The sequence below is a fragment of the Cyphomyrmex costatus genome, unplaced genomic scaffold (genome assembly GCF_001594065.2).
Source record: "Cyphomyrmex costatus isolate MS0001 unplaced genomic scaffold, Ccosl1.0 scaffold23, whole genome shotgun sequence".
NCBI lineage: Eukaryota > Metazoa > Arthropoda > Insecta > Hymenoptera > Formicidae > Cyphomyrmex > Cyphomyrmex costatus.
In genome coordinates, this window is record NW_017276368.1 from 1,944,232 (window position 1) to 1,967,285 (window position 23,054).

Genomic DNA, 23,054 nt, shown 5'->3' on the forward strand with positions numbered 1-23,054 from the left:
CTAATCTAAAAATTTATCGCTAGAAACAGTAAATCATGGGCCTTTGGCATTTCGCATTATATGAGACACGTTCCAATAATCGCGAATTGCCTCGAAACGTAATATACTCCTGCCAATAAAATTCCTTTTTGCCGTCTGCGATAGTCCTTATACGAGTCTGCAACGTGACGAGAGAATCGTCCCATAGAAACCGGCACCGGATATAGTAAGAGATAAATCTTCCGCTGCTGTGTGATCTATTCTTGGAAATAGATCGCGAGGTCGGTCGAGTCGAATTAAATTGCGCACGTCGACCTCAAAGGGTCGCAAAAAAGGCACTGCAAGATATGATCGAAACTACTGCCTAAAACTCACGTGTGAAATTAATTAAGTAGGTTTCTGTAACGCCGCGCTGCATGAACTATTAACATATTTCGCCGTTCATTCAATATCTATCTTTCTTTCTTATTTTTTATATGACAATTAGCATCATCTGTCACACAAAAAAGAATTTTTTAAGAATATCAAGATAATCTGTAATGATCTTATATTAGTCATTTTATTCCATAAACGTAATCGTAATCAACTCAAAAAAAAAAATGCAAAATTAGAGAAATCATTAAAATTACTGTGACATTTTGATCTGCATTCGTGCACGCTACGAACGCTGTCGGAGTATATTAAATCCACCGGTGCTAAACTATACTTTTTATGCTCTCGTTCCGTAAATGTCCGTGTATATCTTTACCGTTGAGGGGAGGTCTATGCAACAACGTGAATGGCTTGTAAAAAAAAAAAAGAAAAACAAGGACATGAAATATTTCATTTCGGCGAATACTATAGAGTCCAAGTGTTCCATTAATGCCCCTCGTTCAGCAAACTCGTCATTATCGTGGATGTAACGGGTAGGTGCACACCTGCCGGACTAGTTACTTTTACTCTAATTTTTTTTAAGAGCGCTCGTCTAGCTGTCTCCACCATTACACCAAAACGTTAGACACAGCTGTGTTTTTATTTAGAGATAGATCTCTTATTGACCCCTTTTATACCGACTTGATATACGCGTATTAACTAGTAACTTTCTATTAAATTATTTTAGTTTCAACAGTTTAATATTTTGTGAGAAAAATTAAGTAAATTACTAAATTAAATATATGTATTATTAAATATATGTATTATTTACTTCTAGTAATTAATTAAAAATAATATAAAATAAAAAAGTCCAATAATCCACTCAACTACTCTCTTTCCCTAAAAGAAAGTGTTTTTCAACAAAGAAAATCAGAGTGTCTCATTAAAATTTCAAAAATTGAACTTTAAGAAGCACCCTAATGCATATATGTTTACATGTATCGCCGAAATTATTTTAATTTAATAAAAAATTACTAATTAGTACCTGTATCAAGTGCACATATAAACTAGGTACGATTAAAAACATAATTTTTAAGGACAAATTTGTTAGTAATAAAAAGTAGGAAATAATGACCACAAAAGCTGGATCTCTTTTTTAATGCTTAAATAATAATTTAATATAAATTAATATATTATTATATACGTACATGTTTATATCATATTTGTAGTCATTTAAACTGCGCGTTGATTTTTATTTTCATTTTTATTTTTGATAAAATCTGCCGGGGGATTTAAAAACGTAGCTGAACTACTAAAATAATATCACAATTAAACTGTGCATCTATTAGAAATTAGAGAAATCCTAAAATGCTGGAAATTTGTAAATAAATTTATTTATTGCGAAAAATATTACCTCGGCCAGAAATTAAACGGATCAAAATGTAATTTTATTAAAAATAAAATTATTTAAAAGATTTATTACGTATAGCTTACATCGATTTATGACATATAGTTTGAAAGTAATCTGAATTAGAACGATTTATTGTTTATTTATTTACATTGCCGAGTCACGCATCATGTTCGCGCTCAAATCGGAAATATCTCGTATAATCCAGATATGACAATCCTCTTGATACTTTTATCTACATTTCACAGTATTTTACGCCACACTCGCGATTATTACAGAGACAAAATGACAACAGGTTTAATATCCTGTAGAATTGCTTCGCGGATTGTCAATAGAATTTATGACTAATTTTATTAAATTCTTAATTGTTACAAATTAATAATACATATTCCTCACGGCGAAAAAAAACTAAAATATTAAAAATATAAGTAATTACTTAATTTTAATCAAAGGCTATCACACTGTATTCAAATAATATACATCTACATCTCACCGTATAAATTCGTATTCACTGTAAATCGCAAAATAATTTGTCCCTATTATCGATCCTTTAATCACAGTAATACGTAGCATATCGAGGATAAAAATCGCCCAGCTTATAAACGATGCTTTATAACTCAAAAGCCGTTTTTTAAAGCCCTCGAGAAGGCGTTCCTAATCGCGACTGATGGGTAGATGAATGGTTAGGAGGAGGGGACAAGCAAGGATCTAAGGTTCATAATTGGCGTTTGATCACCGACTTATGAGAGCGCTCTATGCCAAACCATCACTGCCTCATAATCAATCAAAGCCCTCAGTGATTAATAGCCAAAAGATAATGAAAAATGATCGACCTAAAGATGACGCACGCGCGAATCCTCATATCTATTTGCTTCGAGATTACTACTTTTCCGAACATTATCGTTAATGATCGCGATTATTTGACTGTAATAAAATTCAGTTAAATGAAAATAAATCGAAATATTTCACAAAACCATTCCACAGGAATCTGAAAACCTAACTGCATTTTTAACTATACATTTTAACGGCTATAAAAATTCTATGTACAATCCATTCCGGAACTGTTACCCCTCGATTTCGTTGTACAGTAACCGTGTAATTTCCGCAATTCCATCCAAGATAACAAATGAGCAAAGTAAAAAAAAGTTTGAATAATACATGGAAAAAACGATCAGTTACGGACGCGTGTTTGGATACGTGAATTGGATTTAAAAAGGACATCCATGGAATATTCAATGCTATCTGGACTGTGATTGGTTAATTTCTTACGGCTTAAGGCTTACTGCACTTATTGTAGATCAGAATTAATACAAAGTAGCGTGAAAAGAGAAGTCAAAAGAAAATATTTGGATTAGAAGATTTCTTAAAATCCCAGATGCTCATAATCAATCCGGTCACCTTCTAAATGTCCCAGAACGCTCTAAATGGCTGAAAAAGAGAATCCAGATAATAACGATATCCAGAAAAAAGATGATGAATGGCAACCCCGATTCCTCATCAAATCTGTAGCAACTACATATCACCTTCTAAATGTTCCATTTCACAGACATTTCTTAATTCTCTAAACATGCTTGCAGCATGCCCTGATCTAGTATTTAATTCAGGTGTCACCTATGTACTTTAAGCACGCGCGCTTAAGGTTCACACACCGCAGCGCACCGCGTTGCGCCATGTCGTGTCACAGTGCTGCAAGCTAAATCAAACAACGCCGCAAATTGCAAATGGGAACTAATTGCTTTCACGCTTTACTTACAACCGCAGTAACGTTTTAACAAGCTCTGACGCAGAAGTGGCGGCGAGCCTTGCATTAGGGAGGGCTACACGTCCCTGATCTCTCGCCCTCTATAAATAGGAGGAAATTTAATGCGCATGAAGGACGCAAGAACGCAACGCACAGAGAATTGCCAATTAGCATCGCAGACAAAAGTGAAACTCAATGATGCTCACCTGACGCACACACGCGCTAATGTCGATTGTATAGTAACGAGGGAAAATCGGTAATTAGATGGCAAGAGGATTGCGGCAATGCCTGAGAGCGAACAACATGTGACATCTCTGTCGACATTTCCCGGTAGATAGTCACATAATTATTTTAATGCGCATAATTTGCGGGAAACGACAAAAGCTGTTGCTATAACGCTTACTATTTTACGATTAAAAGTAAAACGCCGTTCAGATAAGGATATTTATATTTAATTTATATTGCACTATCTGCGAATATTGTGTGCATTATTCTCATTAGAATGGAATTTTTATCTATTTTGTTTTACACGTTTTTGATTGACATCAGGTGGTCGAAAAATGCTCGATTCGGGAAACTGGGAGTTTACTTTTACGCGAGTATTCTCCAAATGCCAACAACGGGTGCGCTAAATGGCGATCATTTAATGTTGCGCCAAAGAAGGTAAGGCTCCCTGTGAATAATTAAACTTTCCGAGGACTGTGTATGAAAGAAACGTGTCGAAAGTTAATCGCGGCTCCTGCATTTCAGTGATTACCTCTGAATAGTTTAAATCTCCATTGCGTCGAGTTTATAAAAAGGTTTTATGAACTCGACGCAATGGAGCTTCAAACTATTTCCATCCCAGTTATACGCAAAAGTCGGTATGACTTTGATTTCACAAGCTACAGACGCGTCGTTAAACATCGGCGAAGGATAAAATCCTTTTACAGAGGTGATTCCACACCGCGGACTGAAAAGAACGCTTTTAACTTCCTTTATTTTTATACATGAAAAAACGGTTTCGCTAAAGAGAGTATTTGAAAATTTATATATAAATACAAATCTGAAAATATTAAGCATTGATGCTGCAAAAACTTTTTATTCTAGCGACCAGCTTGTTATGTCTATGTAATTACTATAATAAATTTAATATAATTATTTTTAGATCTATAGATATATTTATAGATCTAACTAAATTTTTAGACAGCAAAATCGTTTGTATTTTTTTTTTGTATATAATGCCGTTTTTATTTATTATTTAGATATACAATCTACACACAATTATTAAAGAAATGTTATTATAAAAGGTAGTATGCCCGATGAATACACCTAATATTCGAATAAATGAATAAAAGAATTAAAATTTTAGAATATATATATGTATATATATCCTACAATATATAATATATTGATTTATTGACTTTATCATGACTTCTCCCGCAAGATAAAGTACTTGACTGCACTTAATCCTTTAATGCGATATATACTTTGTACATCTTGGAACTTTTTTATATATATTTTATAATTAAAAAATAGCTTTAACTTAATTCTCCTTTTTTGATACTTCAATAAAACTGATCTTTCCGTATAAGGACATGAATAGCGAACGGATGCTTGAGACGAACGACACGATTAACGAGACTGTTGAAATTATTCTCGGAAATAACGTTGTTGACAAGGCAGAAGACAACTCCACGAATATACGAGATGATCACTCGTCCCTCTTTCGCTTCGATCTTCATCCGAACGACATCCTCTTTACTTTCTGTCATCTTAATGATTTTACAACGCAAAACTCGCAGCAAAGGTGGGAGATCCGTCTCTCGAAGAGCACATTGATAAAACACCGGGGATGATATTACGTATTATATGGAGCATCACCGCTTTCATGATGCCACGACTTTGTTTGCGAAACAGCGTTTGTGCACGGACATATGTGCGTGTGCCGCGGCTATCGTTGGTGTGTTTGCCTTGATGATACAATTGTGTGTACAGCGCAGGAGGCTCTGTTCGTCCCGACCTAGGCACCCGTGCTTAGCTGGTCGTTTGGCGATGTGCATAGGCTGCTAGATATCTATGTTTGTACATGCAGAATATTCGTCGCATTCACGGCCGCTACTGATTTACAATAGAATTACTAAGATGAATCTGATAATGCACCTAAAACGTAATATTCGAAGAATATAATATTCACCTTGATAATTTTATTCTAGAATCTCTCTCTCTCTCTCTCTCTCTCTCTCTCTACAGCGTTCATTTAAACTAATAACTGATATCTCTGAATGATAGCTCTTCGTTTTTGCTTTTTAGATATATATTTGTCGTTTTTATAAAAATAATCTAGATAAAATAGTAAATATCTTGCTTAGAGAAGTCACCTCCGATGACCTTAACTTTGATATATATTATCATGATCTTGAATGATCTTCAAAAGATTTTAGTTGGTGCGCTCGTTGTTTGTTAAAAAGTTTTAATAATAAAAAAGTTATTGTACAAATTAGATGATATGGGGATTTGTGACACGTACGACTTTTCGCACGAAGCAAGATCCACCTCATCTCTCTCCCTCTCTGTCTAGGGGCAATAACAAGCACGAGCTAAGACCTTCTAAAGATCACTTAGAATCATGATCTTGATAGCATATGGCTCTCCTAAACAGGATATTTGCCGATAAAAATGTTTTATATTTTTCTTCGTAAGAGAGTTTTAAAACTACATTTTGAAAAAATTCTAACAATTAATTAAAGATAAAAGTAAATAAAGATCCAAAAGTCTTTAAATGTCAATTTCACGTTTTTCTATAAAAATTGACTTAATAAAAATTATCTTAATTCTTTACCTCAATCTCATAATAGATCTTTTTAAAGTTATATATTTCCAATTGAATTAATATTTTAAACAATTTTAAGAAAAGTGAAAAATAGGTTATTTAAATTATTAGTTAGAACATTTATATATAAGAAGAATCTCTTGTAGAATAACATTTATATTTGCTAATATAGAATATTAGAAAATTATTAAATAAGCATCTATTACTTATTATGCAATATTGTCTTCTTCATTATTTTTCACTTTAATACAAAATAATTATTATAATACATTTTTATTGGAGTGATACAATTTCTAGTATTTTCTATTTTTTCTCTTTGCACACATTCTTGTTCTTTAAACAGTGTTACAAATAATATTATCACAAATACGTTGATATCTGATATCTGATATACTGCTTCAAGATGGCTATTTTAAGAACAGACTTTCCGAAATAAAGAAGCAAATGGAGTTGGTGGAAAGTATTAATGCGAGGTATGGAAGTAAGATAAGTGAGCCGTGGCGGTCGTTACGCGCCACGGCCGCCAGATATATCCGGGATCGCAAAACTAATTTCAGTCTCTAATGGTTCTGCCAATAGCAATTTCTATAAGACTGAATAGTGATTCTCAGATATTAAGAGAGAGCGAGAAACTCTCCTTCGACTCTTTCCGCAAGAGATGCTGCCGTGCAATTTCCGTCCGCTTTCTCCTCGTGCCCTGTTTCAGTGTTCTTCCATCTACCTCTAACCACCCTAGGTAGAGGCATTAAACACCTAATGAACTCTTTTTTTCGTCACATTGATAGCGAAAAGGACTGCAATGATTGATTTTCTAACTAATGACGAAACTTTTTATCTTGAACGAACGCTGCCAAGAATAATTCAATTTAAACCAAAATGGAAATCTCTCTACCGTTTATAAAAGTTCATCTTTATTAATCGTTACAGATATCACTCGATTATTATTCATTAAAAGTATTTATTCTCTCTTTCCATGCGATAAAAATTATTTAATTAATAATTTAAGAATTGATAATTAATAATAAAAAATTATTATACGAGAGAGACTAAACAATTTGATTTATTACATTATTAACGAGACTAATTTATAAAATGATAAACATATTTACACGTCTTTATCGGTCATTTCTACTTATATCATTCGCATGTGTATAATTTAATCATTATTCACACAAGTGTATATAGTGATATGTATATATATAGATAAGTTTACACAAATATTTGATTTTATTGCTAATCTAATCTTTTCCAACATTTTGCGACTACATTTTTAATATTTTTGCTATTTTATCACGTATAGGTATGCTTTCTTACGATTTTCGGTGCACAATAATGTTTGACTTGAATTTATAAAAAATATGACATGACACAATAAGCATTCTGTTTGGATATATGTACATGAGATATAAAATATATAATTTTAATAATTTTATGAACTAATTTAGAGAACACCTCATGCGCGACATGTGCGAATCTTGATCTGTTGTTATTTCTTTCTCGGGCTACTGCCCAATGTCGATTATATTATACATCTGTAAGTATATTATTTCTTCAGTAATATACACATAAACGGGTAAGCACTGCATGTGGCAGCGACGAATCGATATGTCTGCTTCCAGCGCGTTTTGAGATATCGCATAAACTATCCACTTTTATCACGTACAAAGTACATCAACGTCGCGAGCAATTTCAACGCGATTGCCCAAAAATTCGTTTGCTCATGCATCTTGAAAGGTCATCTCCTTCGACTTTCCGCTCGCAATTTTCAATTTCCTCCTTTTTATCGATCCCCCGTTGAGAGCGAACGTCGAAGAACCCCGATAGAGATTTTTGGCGAGATCTCTTATAGTATACCAAATTATTTTTCTTTAAAACGCACAATTTACGAGAGGCAATATGCTTTCTCGGTATCCAATAGAGGATCTTCCTTCTGTGATATCGGATCGAACCGAAGGCGCTTCGATTCTTCGTCCTTCAGTTACTTCAATCGCATAGCTCCTTTTGTATCTGCACAAAGGTTTTGCCTTTCGTCTCAGGCGAGAGGCGAAGAATTAAGGCGGTGCATACCGTCACGATCACAAAGAATGCTAAGTAAGGCACCGAGTGGCCGTAGTTCCATGTGACGGCTACTAAAATGTAAGCTTTCGCCGCTATGACGGAGAAGCAACCGCTAGTGACAGCCAAAAGACACGTGGCAAGAGCTTTAATTTCGGTGGCAAACATCTCGGACATCATAATCATCTGCATGGGGAGCAAACCGCAATTGAAGGCGAACACAAGTAGCATCGCCGCGATTAATAGCACCGCCGAGTATGCGGACATGTCTGCGTTCAGGTAGTCCTTTGCATAGAAGAAGACGCCGATCACGAAATTCGACGCGGCAGCGATCAAGCCGGAGAAGAGTATTAGCGGCTTACGACCTAACTTATCAACCAGGAAGATGGTAATTGTCGCGGAGACCACCTGCACCACGCCAATCACGACGTTGGCCGTGTGATCGGAAACTATCTCGAGCTGAGCGGATTTGAAAAGGAGTTGGCCGTACGCGATGATCATGAAGAAGCCGCCGATATGATGGGTGATCGTAATAAGATTGATGATAATAAAGGCGCGACAACTGGCGCGCTCGGTTAAGAGCAGTCTTATTCCACCAGTTCGCCGCTGCTTTTCGTCGCACAATGATTCGACTATCACCTGCAATTCTTCCGAGACATCCATCTTACCGCGCAGTTTCTCCAACGCTTCCTCCGCCTCATCCATTTTCCCCTTCATGGCCAAATAGTACGGTGACTCCATCATGAAGCAGAAGGCGATCGTGAAGCCAATGGACACCGTCAGCCAAATAGCTGCCGCCGTTGATATCGACAGGTATGGCGCGACGATGAACATCCCGAGAATGCCGAGATTGAATGTAATCGTGTTCGCGGCTCCTCCGGCCCCTCGTGTGCTCGGCGACGCAATTTCTCCGATGTACATCGTGAATACGCACATGTATTGGCCAAGGCACAGACCGCCCATCAGCTTGGCCACATAGAGAACCTATAGTAAAATCTTATACCACTATAAGTCTATTACTTTTTAAAATTTCCGTAAGTTGACAAAGAGAATATTATGATGCTAAATAAACAAACTGCAAAAGAGATTGAATATATTATATTAATGTTAACTCTTCGGACGTAGATCTTCTATTGGACTCATTCAATTATATCCCTCCGAAACAGACGGTCTATTCTATTGGATCCACTTGGCAGTGATTGTTTGGACAATAAACATTTTGATAAGTAAAAATATTTTAGTTTTTCCAAGTAATGTTCAGATAAAAAATACAATTATTATACATATATTTGAAGTATTTGAATTTAAGATCCAGCTAGCTAGAACATTAAAAAGCATTTACCTCCTAAAAATTGTGTACTCACACATACGGTTCTACGAGATTATTAACTTGTATCTTAACTAAATTAAATTTTCAAGGCTGTTAACTTAACTTAGTAAAAAAAAGATAATTTATCCAACTCTGTCTATTATAAAATATAGCTAAAATATTTTTCTCAATTATTACAATTTTCTAATGTAATTTGACAAATATACTCTGTTAAAATAATTCGCAATATTATTATCATTTTAGTGAAATAGTATGTCGAAAATATTTGCGCAAACAGTTATCAATATTTTATAAAAAAAAATCAGAGTTTCTGCATTTATTTTTATAAATATACATCCGTTTAATTACAGATTACAAATTTTATGCAAAGACTGTATCATAAATTTCATATAAAGATCACGTATGACTTTATCATATATATACTCGTATATAAAATTTGTATAAAATTTAAACATCCTGTCAAGGAATATGACATTTCACAAAGATACTATTGCTTACCCAGATATTCGTAGCGATCGTGATCAAACCCCAACAAACTGTCGACGACATTCCACTAAATAGAATAGTTTTTTTTCGACCTATTCTGTCGACTATGAGTTGGTTGATTATCGGTCCCAGTATGTGACCAATGGCGACCATGGCTACTAGGGTGGAAACGTTGGAGACGGTAACAGAGATCGACGATTCCGGCGCCATCAGCTTCACGATGCTCGGCGAATCCCATCCTATGATTGCTCCGATGCATAAGCTCATGATTGAACCTAGATTTCGCATAATTGCATTAAGTAATCATGATATTCGAATGATCGGTTGATTGAATGAGAGATCGCTGACAATAGTAATAATTAGCAAAAACAATAAGGAATTATTGCCGAAATAGTATAAATAATCATTTCTCGTAAAAATTAAAACGGAAATTACTCTTACAATTAAATGCAGTCAGATACTCCCACATCTTCGAGCCTTCCGGTGTCACGTATTTTCCGTTCTCGACGCTAGCGCCCATCTCGGCGGAATTACACTCAAATTCTCACGCAAAACTGAACACCTCGCGCGATTCTGCGGTCTCGCAATACTGGAGTAGAGAACGTGATAGAATAGACAAGAGATTCTATGTACATAACTATACATATACTTCAACAAGATAACATAATAATTGCTGTGATAAGTATAAGTGTGATTTACGAGATGTTGATTTATGGCAGTACAAATACATGAAAAACATATTGGAAATAATATATTAAGGTTCTAATTCAAGAGCTCTCTGACATTGAGAGAGGAAAAGAAGGGTAGAATCCCGCGAATCCCAATAGGTTATTCCTCGTTCCTATATTCCCTTCGGATCTCTCAAGTTAGAACCGATTTTATTACATAATTAGAAAATTTGTGTTAAATTTAAGACATTTTACATCCCAAACGGTCCATTTAAAATTAATTAGTGTTAATTTAACACAAAATAAATATGTTAGAAAATAACATAAATATTGTTTTTAAAGATCTTCGAGTTAAAAGATACATTTGAGTCGTCATATTTTTTAGAATCTATTTAAAATAGGATAAAATAGATTATGTACAAGATAGAATAGATCTCTACACGTTTTTTATTCTATTTTAAGCATTTTAAAAAATATGGCGGGCCAATCGAAAACTGTTTAAACAGTGCCCAATCTCTTACTTGAGAATCTGTAATTTTCTATCCATTCTATTTTTAGATTTTTTTGTCCCTTTTCTCGCAGTTTTGGCAAATATTGTAACCGTTCTCAAAGAAAAAAAAAATGCCATTAGAGGTGGAAATTAATACCTCATGCACTCTTACAACATCAACTTTGATCTCAGATTCAATGCTGACTGCCTTTGAAGGAATCATTGTTATTATATAATGTACAATAATGTATATACAAATGTTCCATAGTGTCGCCAATTGTGTCTTATGCTTGTGTCATGTTACGCATTGAAGATTGAGGATTGCGAATTGAAGATATAAGAACAATCAGAATCAAATGGGTCAAAATTAAAATTATCTCATTGGTCAAATTCTAATCTTCAATTCGCAATCCTCCAATGTATAATGTGACACAGTCATTAGACACATGATTAATGATGTAAATTCGAATAAATATTATTAAGAAATAATTAACACAAAAATATAACGCTTCAACACAATTTGGAAACATATTTCGTTAGTAAAATTAATCTTTATATGTTAATTATCACATTTCAAAAATGTTGATGACCAAGAAATGAACAAAAAATTATAATACATGTATAACTGTAATGTTCAATAATATTCAAAACGTACATTTCGGCTGCACAGAATCTTCTCAAATTTCAATAGTCATCAGATTAATATATCTAATTTAAAAATTGTAAAAAATAAACTTCCGCATAAAATGAAAAACAAATTTTGATCATAATCATACAAACACATTATTGACAATGCGAAACAGATTGTATCGATAAGAATTTAAAAAATATTCAAAGAATACCATAACCGACTAAATTTCACCATTAAATCGTTGTTTCCTAGATTTTTTGTTGAAAGTCAGTAACAAGGTTTATGTACATATATTGGTTCCATAGAGAGAAAAACATTTTCTCTCCTACAATTCAGAACATCTATTATGTAATAAAATAGAAATCATTTACAATCTAGTTATTTCAGTTGATAGAATTATTTTACTTTCTCATACTCAAGGTTTCAATGAAAAAATTTGGTTAACCTTCCAAAAACGATCTAATTTTTATATTTACCGATAAGAAAGCTTAAATGTTTGAATAAAGTTATATACCACCTAAGTTGAATTATCTTTACACAAGTCAAATCATTTCCGAATAACTTTCATGTTAACCTTGACCTTCAAAAAGATCAAACCCACCTTCGTAAAAAAATCGCGTTACTTTTTTATTATTTTAACACACACACACAAAATAGAAGCTTAAAAATACCTCTCCAAATTGAAAATTGGAAATAGCCCGGAAATGTAGGGCTACATTTTTACATACCAGAACATTCGAAGACTAAAAAAATTGATTGAAAACGACGGGGATTTTGTAATTCCATTCGCATTTTTATTGCATAACCAGTCGCTACTAGCTCGTCGCGTCGCATCGCGTCGGATTATTGGCGAGAGATTACTTCTGGCAAGCAATTTTACATACTTTCCCGCAAATGCACTACTCGCACTGATTCAACGTTTTCGTTAGAGAAAAAAACATCGATCTAGCACGTATACCGTGCTATCATTGTTTGTGCGGTCTGGCCTTTGTTTTTAACGGGGACGCGCTGTTAGTAGAACAAATATTTTTGCACGAATTGTATACCTATAAAACTGATGCGCGCAGTTTGTAACAATGCGTTAGCTGTATCTTTTTCTTCTTCCGAGAATGCTTCTCTTCTTTGTTGATAAGCACGAAAAATTACGTAAGTAGTTTAACAATCATAGCATGAAACTCAATAACGATATACACAGCTGCTTCGTAGACGTTGATTTAATCTATCGCTCGTCTATGCATCGAATCGGCAATTGCATTACAGCAATTATCGGTTAGTAATTAATTTCATATACCTTAATAAATTATCCTCGGAATACTATTCTCTAAATCTCATGAAGTGAAATCTCACTCAAGGATATTGAAAATTGAGATAGTCTTGAAAAAATGAGTGAAAATACTACCGCTCTTGTTTAAGAGTGGTGGATAAGAGATTTACTTCTTTTGGAATAAAATTCACTCCAAAGGAGTGTAAAATCTTCTGGAGTATAATATCAGAATAGACTTCACTCCAAAAAAAGGATTGACATTTCACTCCTTCGGAGTGAATCTCTTATTCCGAAAGTATAATATTTTCACACTCATTTTTCAAGATTGGCTCAATTTTCAGTTTCTTTGAATGAGATTTTACTCCATAAGATATAGGAATCCGTTCTTTTTTCCTGAAAATTTTATATCGATACCACAGTATAACTACATATGGTAAGGACACTAAAGGCTTGTTCGCATCACATACTTCAACATGCTCCTATCATAGCTCTTACTCCAATACGCTTATCAAAGGAGCATACAAGAGTATATGTGACGTTAACTTGAGCGTCAGCATTTGATGTAGTGTAAGTCCCAGGTCACATGACTCGCTGTCTTATTCCTGGAGTGCTTTCCAAAACTCGATTGGCCACGTGACCAAATATAATTTTGAATATAGTATAAAATCAGACTATAAATACCTTACATTTTCTTATAGTTCAGATAACTAATTCATTTTTTTATAAGTTGACATTGTCGACATGCAAGGATCATTCTTTCCTGGCATTTTATAAGTAACAAAAACAGAACGATACTTATATCGAACTTGTATCACCATAAATGAAAAACACCCTATATATAAGAAGTCACAAGCAAGCACTATATACCTAACTTGAAAAAAAGTTACAATGTTATATAATCACTTAAAAATACTGTTAAATTTTTATTCATTTTTATTGAAACTGGATCACGGATCTTTTCGCTCTGAGAGCGAATTTTCAATATCGATTGTCCTTACGCTTCATGACTTTCCGCAAGAATGTATCTAGAAATAGTGTTACATTTGAGAAGAACCCAAGAGGGATAAACGTCGCGTGAAGGATGAGACGCCTCCGAATCCTATCACTTTAGCAGGATACTACTATACAGATCGTCCCCGAAACAACCTTGCACGGGGAATCGATTGGTCGGTCTTCCGAACGGCGACCGGTGAGACAAGCTCCCGTACATTGATATTCAGTAGCGGACCTCGTCTCTTCGAACCGTCAAGAAATTTTACCCGGAGCATTGCAACACGCGCGTTCCCCGTGGAATCGCTAAGTTTCCTCCGTCGACAATGTCGACGGTGGTTCGAGTATCGAATAATTATCCAAGTCGAGTAAGTAGCCCGACGCCGTGACAAGCGTGACGAGCTTCGGAATTCGTTATCTGCCATCGTGGTGCACTGTCGTAATGAAATCCTTCGAAGGGATCTTCTTATCCTACTTCGAACATATCGATTCGTCTTCTCCAGTCGCTAATTAAGTACGCCTGGACTATATAACTTTCCCAATCTTGGAATTTTATTAATGATTACACTATTAGAAGTATTTATTAGTTTAAATTTTCACGGTCCAATAAGATTTGATGCTATTAGAAATACGTTGCAAACACTTAATAAATTTTTTACTAATAATATTTTACAAACATATATATTTATCATTATTCGATCTTTACGTACGTTGAAAAAAATAATTGTTTTTAAAATTACCATTTAAACACTTTATAGTCAAAATCTCATAAACAATTCTATGTTTCAATTTCCAAATATCTTACAAACAATTCAATAATTATTTTAAAGCTCAATGAAACATCCACTCAATATTTCAACAAATTTCTTTAAACTTTTAATAAATATTTTGTCAGAGAAACGCTGCATTATAATATTATTTTTATTTCATTGAAATGTTACACTCGCGCATATATTTATATATTTCGGTATTATTATCTAAACTGACTCTGTTTCGAAAAGAGCTCATATTTTCCCTTTTGGTGGAAATTCCCTAAATCCATAATAATCGATTACTTAAAACAGAATCAGGCGTGCAATTTCCGATCGAATGGTCGATTTTTCTATTTTGCACGGCGAAAAATCCATATATCTATAACGTATATCTACATCGATATACGTTTCGGACAACAATCAAAGAGCCAGAACGGGCTTTGCAACGGAATGGCTTTGATCGTTCTATTAAATATCCCTTGTCTATTGAATAAATCCATACCGCTATATGGGCACGATAGATATTTCTATTCGTCGATGGAAACAATTGTTGATATTCCGGCCCACTTGTGATATCCTCCGCCGATCTGGCAAAACCGATGCATTCGGGTATTAAACTGAAATATCAAATCAACAGCAGAATAACCGTGTACCTCCATGCGATTTTATAAATCCGGGTCGAATCTGCAGATATGTATGTCTCTCTGCAAAAGAGGGGAAATTGTTGCACAACAAACCCGGACATACTGAAAGAAGTGTTTTTAATATCTATGATTATAGTTATTTACATAATAAATTATGATTAAGGGTTTCATTTTTGTAATTGAGAGAATAGGCAAAATAAAGACACTCTTAAGCTCTTTTTCGGAGATTAGCGCAAATAAACAAAAAATTGATGTTTTTTTTCTTAATTAAATATGGACATGTTTTTATTGTCTTGTGGTGGTGAAAATGATACAATCTTTTCCATAGATTATATCATTTTAATGAAATTTTTACCAGAGACTAAACGAAAATGATACAACAATAACATGTTTATGTTGAAAAATCTTCTCACGAAAGCTCATCGGATGATTGAATACATTATTTCAATTTATTTTTATACAAATTTAAGACTGAAGTGTATTCCATATTCATTATGTATTTTTTCTAGAAAAATGTGAAAATAAAAAATATTTCTATGGTTCATAGTCTTTTCTTTCTATCGATTCCTACAATACTGTGATTAATATTCGGAAAAAGGGACTCAGTGGATTTTTTTAATTGTAAATAACTTTTTAAACATTAATCATAATAGAGAAATATTATAACATACATAAATATAAATATAAATGTACATTATTTAATATACTATTCCCATTTATTGTATAATAAAAAAAAGTAGCAAGTTAATTTATAATAAATTTTATCAAAATCACGATTTTATAATTAGGCCTTTATTCCGCCTATCCTCTCAATTATTACTCTATAATGTTAATAATAATTATTATATTTGTAGTTCTATGTGTATTAAAAAAAAAATATAAATACGAAAAAAATTTTCTCTTACAACTAAAACTTATCTTAAAAATAAGGTAATATTGTGATACAACACATATTTTAAAGACATGCACTTCAGTAAAAATTTATTTTATATTTTCAAAAATCAAATTTATTTTATACTTTATTGTTATTGGTAAATTAGAGAACATTACATGAAATTTTTCAAAATGTCCTACGATTACCATATCTTCAGGATAAACTCTAAAAAAAATTCTTTTCGTATAGTTGTCCTCGAGAAAACGAGAATAATTTTATAATTGTTTTCGAAGACAATCATATATTCTTTTCACACCAAATTATTATTATTATTAACATTATAACAACAATGATAATAATATTGAAGCTCTTAGCCATAGTTATTTTAATGAAATTAAAGTCACAAATATGTATCTATTAAAATTTTTTCCCACAATAAACGCGTGCAATAAAGTCTCATAATACATATGTTATCAATTTTCACAAATATGTAACTCACAATCGGACACATAAAATCAATCAATAACTAATACTAACTAATAATAACGGATAATCTATTCATATTTGTCGAGAAAAGCGTAATTTTGTATTTAGAAAAAAAAATACTGTTAAAAATTGTCGAACTTTTCTGCCGATTTGTTCGCTGCGTCTATTCATCAAGTTTACACTACAGACTTGTACGTATATTAATTACATGGCGCTGTGGAAGCAATTACCGGTTGAAATCAATCTGTCCGCGTTGCTTCGTCAATTTTCACTAATCTGATTAATATATCGGCTTTGAAATTGCTGGGTATTCAACTGGTGTAAATTAAATTATTTATCAGGTATTATGCTGTTGAATGAGAAATTTGAGCATCGCCCAACCTCGCTTAATGACAAAATCGTGTTCGTTACGCAACTCTTATGATAAATATGGCGAAACATCCATAATAGCGCGCTAAAAAATATCGATGCAAATATACGATATTTACATACTATGGAATATTAATAAAGAAAAAGTAAAGAGGGATAGGTGAGTAAGAGACGGCATGGCAAAGAGGAAATCGACGAAAAGTTAATAGAATATGAAATGTTGGCGTGAATCGTAAGGAAATCTCGATTGGCACTTCGTAGGCGAACAGGCTTGTGATATTAAATTAGAATATTCTCAACATGTATACGTGTATGTACACTCAACATGTACAGGTATATACTCGCATAAGGCGCATTCCGTGAAGATGCACCCACCTGCCTCGAATATCAATTCCTTTCTCGTAAAAGGTCTCTCGTAAAAGGAAAATCTATATTCACGCATCCACATACACTTGAGGGTCGTATTATAATGCGTCGTATTGAATTCTTTTTAATTTATCAATCGATCGATTACAGGATTATTTGGAGTAACCCATTCCATTGTGGAACGTTTAAGAAATTACTTTGTTTTCCTATTAGAGATATAAGAAGACAAGTTAAATTCCAGATAATCGATAGATTTCAAAATCAATAAATTGATAAAACGACAATTATCAGAGTAGAATAAAAATTAGTTTGAGGTTGTTGATTACTATTATACTGATGAATTTTTCTGCTGCAACAGCGATTGCACTAACGAAATGATATCTAACAACAACCAAAAGTAAAAAAAAACTATCCACTCTGCCAAAGTATGGATAATAACCGTGATCATCTCAATGCATCCTTTTGTACGAAAATTTGATATTAGGAAACTGCCAAAGTATTCAATAATCACAACTCTTTCTTAAATTAACTTGACTTGACTTGATTAACTTACAAAGTTTGACTAACTAAACTTAGTTTTGTTTAGCTTGGTTTTATTTGGCTTGGCTTGATTTTGCTTGCCTTGACTTTGTTTGGCTTGGCTTGGTTTGGCTTGACGTGTCTGGAAATCGTAAGAAATGATAATACTCGCTAGCTGCATGCCTATGCAACCCTTATGCACCCCTGCTATGTGCGGATGCTTCTTGTAACTCGCCGAAGGGGGATATTTATGTGCGCCGTAGCGTGAGCGCAGACTATCGTCTCAGCTTCGGAATCATTGAACACATATACTCGCACAAGCGCCTTCGGCAGAACGTTACTTCGAGGTGTAATTCCAGATTACCATCGAATTGAGTAATTTTAACGTAATCGCGTACGATCGAACCCTTTCAGCTGATCAACTCCTTCAACGCGTGTGTCAAATGCATGCATGCGACGCGAAACGACTGCAATTTCTTGCTACCGTATCCTTTAATAACAATGTATGTCGACAAATCGCACAGAGGTCTCAAAGCGAACAAGCCGTTCGTATGTATAGTCGTGCGAACTTACACACAGCTGCAAACATGCCAAGACCCTGAATATATGTATAATATAAATCTGCAGAAAGCGCGCAAATGGGGATAATGCAAATGAATATTAAGAGATAATAATTTCATCAAATATAAGAACAAATAATCAAGATTCCATTATTTAATTTTTTTACGACTAAAGAAAAGAAAGCGATTCTTAGTGCGACGCGACATGATCTTCGATCATGCGTCATCAGAAGCATCTCAAGCATATTGTCTCACTCGATCGTAGAGGCTATAGAGTGACGGTTGTAAAAAGTGTATTCGAGTTCTTTTGACGTAAAACGCCTTCGGCGTGATCCCATCAGTAATATACTCTTTAGTCACATTGATTTCGATTTGTTTTCCTGATTAGTGTTACGAATAAATTAATAACAATAAATTACTAAAGATCTAAAGATCGACTGTTCGAATACGGTAGCGAATCCTATTCGCCTTGTAATCCGTCGTAATTCAAATCGACACGCTTAATAGCTTCCGGACAAGCCCCAACCTGGAAGGGTGTAATCACGGTCAACGGCTAAGTCTCAATGAGACGACGAGCAAACCAGGCCTAAACCGATCGTATAATCCCGGATTAATATACAGCGTGAACTAATTCTCAAATATTCTAATAAATTCTATACTTTCTCCTTCTTTACGACGCACGGCAGCTATCCTATCGCGCTTACTTCGCTTCCTGAAAAGAGAGACAGATCAGTTAGTGAATCAGCCAGATAAATTCGATTAAGCCGTGAGTTTTGTTAACAAATAACAAACGCCGAACGTTTCTTGACTAACACGATTACTTCCAATTCCAATTTGTCACCAAGAAGTCGTGGCGGAAACGACGGCAACTTCTATCTTTGCAGGGAAAAGAATACAGAATTGAAGTCTCGAACAAACAAAAGGACAGACGAACGAACGAACGAACGAACGAACGGATGAACTGGGTCACAACACCCTAGTCAGCCATGCCGCGAAGTTTCGAGTCTCACGATCCCTGCTGTCCTGTATAACTATCGGATCCGTATTGTTATCAAACAGAATAGCTGACAAATTATGTCGAGAAGTTCTCGAGAGACTATAGAATACACGCGGTATTAAATAAAACGCACCCAATTTGCGCATTGCGTTTTGCGTATTATACATATAACATTTGCACATTTCTAACGTATACTTACTTTATCAAATAGTAAAATAAATATTCAGGATTTAACTCGTGGTTTAACTCGTTTCTATATTTTTATTAAATATACATCTTTACATTAATGTATATACAACGGCTTTAATGTATATACACTGACAAGTGCGCACTAGATTTTGCAATAGAAAACGCTATAATTCAGTCTTTTTTTGTCTAAAAACATTTTTTTATAAATTAATGTTATCTTTATTCACAATTTGTGGATATATAATGGTGCAGCTATAATAGAAGGAGTAAGGAATAAGAAATAAAAATTTTCACCCTTAATTAAAAATCAGATATATCGGAATACATAGTAATAATTTGAAATTTCCCATTCCTGATTCCTCCCTTATTCCTTTTACTATTCGAAAAATAATCGATCTTTTTTAAGCAAAGGCACTCGATCGATCGTTGAGGGTTGAATTTTATTATTATATATAGATTTCCCAAAATCTGTATTATCAACGTTGTAGATAAAAGCGAATTTCGCAAAAATGAATCCTTGCCTACTGTTAGTAAGACAGGTTTCTCTCCTTTTTGTGTTTTCAAATATTTCTCAAGATGGTAGCGGTATCGAAGTGTATAGACACTACTTACTGTGTAGGATCGCGTCGAGTCAAACGAAGGCTGTGTGTGGACGGAACAAAGATGAAATATCGAGCGTCCGTTTGAGGTTAGACAAAGGGTATCGCAGTCGTTTTCGCACTCGTGCGTTTTCAAACGAGGAAAAAGAAAAATAAAAAAGATTAATTGATTTTCGTGAATGCAACGTGACCACGAGCTGCCATCATGAGTAAAATGTATTCGACGGCGAACCTGTCCGACAAGGAATTAAAGGAACAGGGAAACCGTCTTTTTGATCTACACAAATACGAAGATGCAGCCAACTGCTACACCAAGGCGATTGTAAGTATAATGACATTTCTGGCGCACGCTCAATATTGCACGTGATTTTGGATTCGCTCAACTTCGTGCGCCTACTCGCTCTCGGGATGATTGTATTGCAGCAAAATATTTTTTGTTTTGAATCACGAATCACGCAGTGTGCCACAGTGCCAGCGATAACGAGCCACGACGGTGCCTCTAGCGCAAGGCGTTCGAACTAGAATTAGGCGAAAGCGAGGGTGATTTAAATTCAATTAAAGGGTCTGATTTTTCTTCCTGCACTGTCTAAACTAATACACACGATGCAATAAGTTGAAGTGAAACTAATATACGTTCGTTGTTTCATTTTAACTTATTGCACCGTGTGCACTAGTTCAGACAGTGCAGGAACAAAAAACAGACCCGAAATTTAAACTAAAGATGAAAAAAAAAAACTTTATTTTGAAGCAACAAAGTCTAAGTAAAAAAATCGGTCTTTTTGCAATAAGAAGCTATAAAAAAAACAGATAGAATCCATTTTTCTTGATATTTTTTGTTTAAAATGCATAATATATACATTAATTTAATATTATTTAACGTTTTTTATTTTTATAACTTTAAATATCGAGATGCGCAAGCTTTGCGATGTTACCTATAAATGAGTTGATAATGATTGCGCTTAGTAGAGAAAGTAGTTTTGCAACTGTTGTAAAATTCTTTAATGTTATTCAGCTTGCCTTTAGTTCATAAATCTAAATATATAAACCAATTGTGTTGAAGAATTTTACAACAGTTGCAAAACTGCCTTCATTTTTGCCTATTTCCACCAAATGTAGATTAACTTTAATCTTGGTTCAACTTACCCTTTATCTTTATCTAATATTTAGAACTAGAAAATGAAGACTAAGTTGAACCGAGATTAAAGTTAATCCACATTGGTGGAAATGAACATTACACTGTGTTCAGTTTGATCGCTCAAGCGTTTTAAATAGTTATCTTATGATGGTTGTTCTTTTTACTTTTTTATCACACATGGTTCATGCTCCTTCCTTTTTCCTCTACAGAGAAAAATAGAAAAAAGAAATGTATCATACGTTTGTTTTATCTAAGAAAAAAAACAGACTTATTGTCATTCTGTTGCTATTAATTGTTCATTAGATGTAAAAACAAAGAAATAGAAATGCTAAAAACATTAAATCGAACGTAGATGTATTATATTTTGATTATTTACGCTGTTTACAATTATTTTTATACATAAATTTTTTCAACGAATACAAAAATTTGAATTCTACAACAATATAAATGTTAAATATCTAAAAAAAAGACACACATTATGTATCCAAGTAAAAAATTTAATTAAACAAAATTTTTTAATTAAAGTTTCTAATTTTTAGAGAGTAATTTTTATCTCTAATTTGAGTATATCAGGGATACAAAGATTACTTTTCGCACTTATTAGCACTAATTACGCACTTATTAGTTATTGTTTATCATAGTAATTAAATATAATAAAAAAAATATGAATATAATAAGTTCGAATATTTTATTGTTTACATTATACATTTTATCATTTGCTCTAATTTTGTACAGAAGTTTTATAAAAAACATATGTAAAGTAATCTAAAAAATAACTTATAAAGTAACTTTCTTAACTATGGACAGAACAACAACGTTGTACATACAAATGAAAAAGAGTGATGTTGCTTCTGTAGGAGTAATCCTCTTTTTATTTATTACTAATATTTTTTAAGAAATTATACCTAGAAATTGCAAAAATTATACAAAAATGTTATTAGACGCCAAGAGTTAATTTGCTTTGACCACCAAATGTGGCTTATCTTCTACCTATTTATTTGTATTAATATTTTTCTTTTTTTACTTTATTTGAGATGAAGAATCCAGGCCAGGCGTTATATTACACAAATCGAGCGCTATGTCACTTGAAACTGAAACGATGGGAATCAGTGTGCAAGGATTGCAGATGGGCATTAGATATAGATCCTTGTTTGATGAAGGGTCATTTCTTCTTAGGACTTGCTCTATTGGAATTGGAGCTCTTTGACGAAGCTGTCAAATATCTGCAAAGAGGTAAATACAGTAAGAAAAACTCATATATTTTTTTCAATTATAAAGTAGATTTATAATATAGGATTATATTCTCTCTCTCTCTCTCTCTCTCTCTCTCTCTCTCTCTCTCTCTCTCTCTCTCTCTCT

At 33.7% G+C, this 23,054-nt stretch overlaps 2 protein-coding genes across 2 annotated transcripts in view; one reads left to right on the forward strand and one right to left on the reverse strand.

Moving 5' to 3' along the window:
- Nucleotides 1–7,601: 7,601 nt before the first annotated feature.
- LOC108773972 (facilitated trehalose transporter Tret1) lies at nucleotides 7,602–10,711 on the reverse strand. Its single transcript, XM_018539963.1, has 5 exons — nucleotides 10,604–10,711; nucleotides 10,175–10,437; nucleotides 9,630–9,661; nucleotides 9,423–9,459; nucleotides 7,602–9,330 (listed from the first exon to the last, which is right to left on the reverse strand). Exons 1-5 carry the CDS (start codon nucleotides 10,680–10,682, stop codon nucleotides 8,275–8,277), a joined length of 1,467 nt encoding a protein of 488 aa, XP_018395465.1. The 5' UTR covers nucleotides 10,683–10,711; the 3' UTR covers nucleotides 7,602–8,274.
- Nucleotides 10,712–20,557: 9,846 nt separating this feature from the next.
- STUB1 (STIP1 homology and U-box containing protein 1) overlaps nucleotides 20,558–23,054 on the forward strand; it is a 4,654-nt gene continuing 2,157 nt past the window's right edge. Inside the window, exons 1-2 of the mRNA XM_018540035.1 lie at nucleotides 20,558–20,882; nucleotides 22,730–22,928. Of these exons, the coding sequence (XP_018395537.1) occupies nucleotides 20,766–20,882; nucleotides 22,730–22,928 (316 nt within the window). The 5' untranslated portion in view covers nucleotides 20,558–20,765. The remainder of the gene's footprint in view (nucleotides 20,883–22,729; nucleotides 22,929–23,054) is intronic.

Bases quoted from the DNA above. Each gene is read 5' to 3' on its own strand.
- LOC108773972 (XM_018539963.1), bottom strand. From the start codon at position 10,682: ATGGGCGCTAGCGTCGAGAACGGAAAATACGTGACACCGGAAGGCTCG. The intron at 10,438-10,603 runs GTAAGAGTAATT...TGCGAAATCTAG, and splicing joins GTATCTGACTGCATTTAATT to GTTCAATCATGAGCTTATGC. The intron at 9,662-10,174 runs GTAAGCAATAGT...TGTTCTAGCTAG, and splicing joins CGATCGCTACGAATATCTGG to CTGGATCTTAAATTCAAATA.